This window comes from Mastomys coucha, unplaced genomic scaffold (genome assembly GCF_008632895.1).
Source record: "Mastomys coucha isolate ucsf_1 unplaced genomic scaffold, UCSF_Mcou_1 pScaffold6, whole genome shotgun sequence".
Lineage (NCBI taxonomy): Eukaryota > Metazoa > Chordata > Mammalia > Rodentia > Muridae > Mastomys > Mastomys coucha.
Window position 1 is genome coordinate 90,423,264 of NW_022196912.1, and position 6,921 is coordinate 90,430,184.

The 6,921-nt window shown below is 40.2% G+C and overlaps 1 protein-coding gene across 3 annotated transcripts in view; it reads right to left on the reverse strand.

The window, feature by feature from the left end:
* Nucleotides 1–1,280: 1,280 nt before the first annotated feature.
* Ppp2r5e (protein phosphatase 2 regulatory subunit B'epsilon) overlaps nucleotides 1,281–6,921 on the reverse strand; it is a 159,589-nt gene continuing 153,948 nt past the window's right edge. For 2 of the 3 annotated variants that reach the window (XM_031356242.1, XM_031356243.1), the window contains exon 14: nucleotides 1,285–2,653. In XM_031356242.1, the coding sequence (XP_031212102.1) occupies nucleotides 2,554–2,653 (100 nt within the window). In that variant the 3' untranslated portion in view covers nucleotides 1,285–2,553. Of the gene's footprint in view, nucleotides 2,654–6,921 lie in introns of all 3 variants that reach the window. The other variant, XM_031356244.1, reaches the window with a different exon arrangement.

Here is a 6,921-nt window from a genome sequence, read left to right on the forward strand (position 1 = left end):
TTCTGGAAACTATGAAGCAAACAAAATATAACACAGAGCTGAGTTTGTCACAGTTAACTCACATTGAGTGACAGCAGGATTGCCCAGGGAGGGTCAGACAGGGGGGCTGCTGCAAATGCAGCAAGTATGTCCTTAAATATGTCACATAGTGCAACAATCAAATTACCTGGGCTAGCTTCTCATCACCATACACAACATGACAGAGGTCACATTGTCACTTTTGGTTAAAAAGAAAAATGAGAGTTCCTTCTCAGAGATTGCCCTGTGAGTTCAGACAGACAGCTCTCATCACATCTTTAAATAGTCTAAAGCTTAGCTTTATTCTTCTCAGGCGGGAATGACCAACAGACAAAACTGACAGAAAGAGTGCCAGTGCTGTTCGCCCTTATCTCTGAGGACAGGACAGGACACGGTGCAGAAAGAGGTCTTGACCTTTCTCTTGTCAAATGAGCACATTTCATCCCCAGAGGGATCACAGCAAGCAAAGTCTATACTATCAAAGATATGTGTAATGAAGATCAAAATGGCTAAAACAGAGCTATGGGATATGTGCTATGGTTTGCTTCTTAGCATCAATCTATGAACTTGCAGCTCTGCTCCAACACTTCCCAGATCCTCATATGGACCCTCCTTAATGCTAAGAGTCCTATTCATTCCACTGAACCATCTTGGACTTGGTGGTATGCATACCTTTAAAAAATAAAAAACAAAGGTACCTAAATGAAAATATCCATGATTAGCTTACATTTATGTACACATTGTGACTGACAATCTGGAAACACTTCATAAGTGAAATAGGTCAGTGGCTTTTCCCCTCCTTTTCCTTGGAAACAACAAAGCTCTATATAGTCTACTTTACATTTAAAAGGAAGGAAGAAAATATACAAGCCCATATTTATACTGTATTTCTACTAAGGGCAACAACAGCTCATGGTATATTCATGTTAGCTATGATCACAACTCAACATATGAACACCAAATTGGCTCTATGCCATGAACACCGCTGGATATGATGGTTCGGGATTAGAGGCTCACCTCTGTTGTCTCTAACAAGCAAAAGCTTCCTGGAAACAAACCCCACAACACATATTTGCCAATACACAGCAATGCAACCACATCGGGTAAATACATACTGCACACCTGTACATCAGCAACTTACCTACCCATGTGGGACTCTTTCTTTAACACACAGCAGAGAGCCAATAAGTACATCCAGAGCACAGCCCTCGCTTTCTTTTTTTTTTTTTTTTTTTTTAAACTTAAACAATTTGGTCACGATGCACCTTTGATATAAAAGCATTTTTTAAACTTTATTATTAATACTCAGGACATTAGGAATTTCCAGATTTTTTTCAGTAGCATTTGTAGAACCACTTTTGGTAACAAATACAGTAGTTAGGAATATGCATCCAATTCAGAACGCATAATGTTGATCCTGAATCCTTTCTGGCTAAAAACAGGGCTGGCGCTGTGATGAGCTATAGAACGAGAATCTACAAAGAGCCACGGGGACGCGCTTAGTTTTTCCCAGGGGCCGCGCTTTGTTTTTCCCAGGGGCCGCATCCTCGTTTGCTGAAATACTTTGTAAGTCCACGCTAGGAAATAAGGCAACAACTCCAAACAGCCGTGCTGTTTGCTCAACTCGGTTCCAATGGGTGCGCAGTCCTGGTGCTCAGCTTCATGGTTCTACTGTGTAGTGTTCTGTCTTTCTTTCTTCATAGGATCCGACAGGATGGTCTCTGACATTTCTAAATTGTCTCTGATCTGGATGCACATTGACGTCTGCAGCTACTGCTGCAGGTGCTGAAGCCTGCACGTCCCACTGCCTGTTTTCAAAGGATTCAAGACACTGATTTGGACTCACCATATCTGATATGAAGCCCAGCATTCCCTTGGCTACCATGCTTACCACCTCTTCTTTTTTACTCCTAATCTGAAAACTAAAGGAGTATGAGGACCACCTGGCAGCTGGGAAGATGTTCATCCAGCATACCAACTTCATCAGGGACCTCTGCGATTTACAGCCCCGTTCCACGTGGACATTGGACTCATGAAGATGTGCAAAAGGAAAGGATGTCACGTTACAGTCATGTCCAGAGGAGGGCGCTATACAAACTTATAAAGAAATGACAATCTTTTCTTCCTTTACTATAAATACATTTAACAGCTTAGCAGAAAGACAAGCTAAATTTAAGATTGTTCACATTTGAAAATTGTATCATACTCTCTGCTAGTGATAAATAAGGAACTCCTGATAATGGAATTTAACATAGCAATTTCCCCGACAGATCTCTGTAGACCTTTCGTTTGTTTGTTTTTAAAGAGGGTTAGAACAATGATTATGTTTGCAGAGTTCTGCGAGTCCATCTACTGCCACACTTTGAAGTCCCTTTTGTTTTCCTTTACTTAGAGACAGGTATATACAGTGCTGCTGTAATAATGAGACAAATGTGAAATCTACTGTAAAGTTGCACAATACAGAAAACTGTTGCTCCATCCTTCTACTACATAAGCGTGTGACCCACGGGTTAGTGTGTCGCTGTCAGATTGTTGTTAAGTTGGAATTATCCCATCGCGGCTAAGACCTCTCTTTAACTCCAGATCCTCCAATTTTTTCCACAGTTCTTCGCGCTCCTTTTCTTTCTTTTTCTCACTGGGGGAAGAAACAAAAAACAATGTAAACAATTAAGGAGGTTGATGAGCATACCCAACAGCAACAGCCTTTCCCTCACAGAGGCCTGGTAGCAGCTCTGAAGCATTTGGCAGCCAGCTTCTTGCCGTCTCCTTTGGAGTCTCTCCCTTGTGTGCGTTCTATTCTGACATTCCCTGACACAGAGGCAGTACTAACGAACAGAGTGGAAAACAAGTCTCCTTTAAGGTTTACATTAACATCCCTTTACATGTAGATACAGTATAAATTATAATCCAGTGTAAAATTACTGAGAAACAAAAGTAGAGGTGATTTCTAGTATCACATATCTTAGCACAGTGTGTTTGGTGGTTTTTAAGTGCTTGGGGCCTTGTTAGAACCCAATCTTCTATTTGTTCCTAAATAAACTCTAAAGAGAGAGGCTGAAAACGGCACTGACAGACAATGGGCAAGATCCAGAAAACACATTCTCTCTTTGACTTGTGTCTATTTCCCATGCAATGCATACAGAACATGGTCATTTCTGAAAACACATGATCAGAACATACTTATGTTATATATTTATAAATTATAAAAATATATTAATAATCTGCATAAGACATTTGGATACTGGTATTATTATGTATTAAAATTTTAAGCGAGCAAGCCTTCAAACTTGATTAAATACCAATTTTGGTTAAATATCGATATGTGGTTATTAAATACCACATATTAATTGGTTAAATTTGGTTAAATACCAACTTTGGTTAAATACCAATACTTGGTTAAATAACAGCAATCTCCAGAACTTCAGACTGCATTGTTTGGCAAAGTTTACCACAATGGATAAGCCAAAACGAGTTCAACAATTTAAATTTGCCAAAGGTGTTTTGAAACCTCAGTATTTTTTATAAAAAAAAGTTTTAATATCAATGAAGTAGAAAGTACATAATCAAAGAACACAAAACTATATTATAAATTAAATATATTCACACTTATTAAAAATATCTCATTACATGGTTCTCATCTATTAACATAATTCATTTCATTACCTCTAGCTTACTGCAATGAACTGGTGAAAAGATAATGCTGTGAATTCACAAATTCAAACAATTCCTAAGCTCTGTAGCCTCAAACTCAAGGGACTGGCCTTTGCATATCCTACTTCAACAATAGTATGCTCTTTACTCAGAGAAATTCATAAAGATAATGTGAACTTTGCATGGAATTCCAATGCTAAACACTATTTTAGTAATCACCAATACTTTGCAAAGTTATATTAAATTCTCTAACAATAGGAAGAAGGGACCGGTGAGATGGCTCAGTGGTTAAGAAGGGACCGGTGAGATGGCTCGGTGGTTAAGAAGGGACTGGTGAGCTGGCTCGGTGGTTAAGAAGGGACTGGTGAGATGGTTCAGTGGTTAAGAAGGGACTGGTGAGATGGCTCAGTGGTTAAGAAGGGACCGGTGAGATGGCTCGTGGTTGAGAGCACTGGGACCGGTGAGATGGCTCAGTGGTTAAGAAGGGACTGGTGAGATGGCTCGTGGTTGAGAGCACTGGGACCGGTAAGATGGCTCAGTGGTTGAGAGCACTGGGACTGGTGAGATGGCTCAGTGGTTAAGAAGGGACTGGTGAGATGGCTCGTGGTTGAGAAGGGACTGGTGAGATGGCTCGTGGTTGAGAAGGGACTGGTGAGATGGCTCGTGGTTGAGAGCACTGGCTACTCCTCAGGTCTGTTCCTTAGACCTGGCTTCCATTCCCAGCACCCACATGGCAGCTCACAACTGTAACTCCAGTTCCAGAGGATCTGACATCCTCTTCAGTCTCCTGCAGTCATGTGGCACACAGACATGCAGGAAGACAAACATTCATATACACAAAAGAAAAATAAATCAGCATTTAAAAAGAAAAGCCTTGAACCAATAAAAAAGTAACTCATCTTCCTTGAATTAAGTTTTTTTTTTTTTTTAAATTAAAGAAACCCAAATAATCTGACATTCCTATTTCACTTGCAGGGCTATTTAATCATACAACAAAGTCATCTGTAGCTTCACTTCATAATTAATACTCTAGTAATTTAGGCCTTCTTTAATGTTTAGCTATCTTAAATGCAATCTGCACAGTGTGAATTTCAGCAAGCATAATAGTTTTCAAACTTTTCCTTATGCAATAATTTTGATCTAAAACAAATGCATTTATAGCCATACTGGGCAAGATTAGAAAAGTCTCCAATCCTCATAGATGATTATTTTTAAAAAATAAAGTTGGAATTTATTCAGACAACTATTTTAGGCACTGGAGAGATTGCTCTGCAGTTAAGAGCCTAGTGCTGCTCTTCCAAAGGACCAGGGTTCAGTTCCTAGCACCTACATGGTGGCTCACAAATGTCTGTAATTCCAGTCCAGGGGGCTCCAAAGCCATCCTCTGGCCTCTGCAGGTACTAGGCACATATGTATTGCACATATATACATGAACACAAAACATTCATATACATAAAAGATAAATATTTTTTTAAAAAAGATTTAAGCATGTGATCCCACATTCATACAGCTGACTCAGGAGGATCCCTTGAAGTTCAGGCTAGCCTAAGCTGCAGAGTGTGTGGGCTTCTAGAAAGGGAAATGCTGGCCTCCACACTCTGGACTCTGTTGTAAGCAGGCTGCTGGGAATTACCACTTGTTTGACAGTACAATTTGGAGATGATATTAGTCTAAATAAATGTTCACAGAGAATACTGATTTAAGTACATGGACATGAATTCTACAGCTCAAGTAATGGTTTTTTTGTTTTGTTTTGTTTTTGTTTGTTTGTTTGTTTTTCCAGACAGGGTTTCTCTGTGTAGCCCTGGCTGTCCTGGAACTCACTCTGTAGACCAGGCTGGCCTCCAACTCAGAAATCTGCCTGCCCCTGCCTCCCAAGTGCTGGGATTAAAGGCATGCGCCACCACTGCCTGACCTCAAGGAATGTTTAAATGACTGCTTTGGTTGCAGGAAAGCAACTGTTTGCAAACTTTTTCAACTGAAAACCAGAGTATCCTGTGGCAGTTCACACTGCCCTGATGAGTAGCTAACACCACGACATCATCATCATCTTCTCACCGAAGCTCCTCACCCAAGCTCATCAGCTCTACAGGACGCAGGAGGATTTGTTGCCATGCTGCTTTCAGACTGACCACTTTAGTTTTAAAACTTATAGTCTCGGCTTCAGACATTCTCATCCTCCCCAGAGAAGAAATCATGTTGCCCACGCCCTCTGCCAGCCCCTGGAAGCCACTGGTGTGCTATTTCTATGAATTTTCCTCTAACCGGCCTTTCATATAATGGAGTTATATAGTGAAAAAAACTAAATATTTCTCTTGTTTTGGCTGATTTGTGTTTTGTGTTATTTTTTTGGGACAAGGGTCTCAGGTAGCCCAGACTGTCCTTGAACTCATTAATGATGATCCTGTTCCTGCTCCTCCTACCTCCGAAGTGCTGGAATTACACATGTGCATGCCTGGCTGCTAAAAGTCTGCATAGCTCTGATGTATTTCTCCCAGTCTCTCCCTGTCAGTGGGAATCTTGAGACCTCAGCACACTGCAGTGCTGGGACCTTGTCAAACTCTTCCCGTTTCCCTGCACACAGCTCCAGTGCTGTCTTCCTTGCCCCGACCTGACAGTGTTAGAAGCTCACCCCGCCTACCATTGTGATTTGTAATACTTTAAAATCTGCTTTGAACTGATGGCATCAACTTCCTGTCATCAACAACTATAAGCTCACATTTGGCTCTTTCATCACAGCCCCAAACATCCATGTTCAATTACTAGTTAACAGTTACTGTTATTTCTATGAAGAAACTCATACTCTATCTGCTTGGTACAACATTCTGTGTTTGTTTGTTTGGCAAAATATCATTCTTGCTTTTTAAAAACAAAACAAAACAAACAAGCAAAAACAATTTTCATGAAGGAGTCCACTCACTGAGAACCACCTTAACATTCTAGCATATCAAACCAACTTTACATTTCTATCTAGTCTTTGTTCCTTTAGTTAAATCCATTTAACTTACAAGTGAGTATTTAGCATAGATATTAAAAGATTACAAAATAGCTTCATTGTGGAAATTCATTAAAGAAATCAATTAATCTGAAATCAGGTTTTGTGTGTGTGTGTGTGTGTGTGTGTGTGTATTCACACCATACTGAAACTCACACACTGATACTGCAAATCAAGCACAGGGCCTTCATATGTGCTAGCCAAGCACACCCTACCACTTAATTACACTGAGTCTCCTTCACTATTCTTTTTTTTTT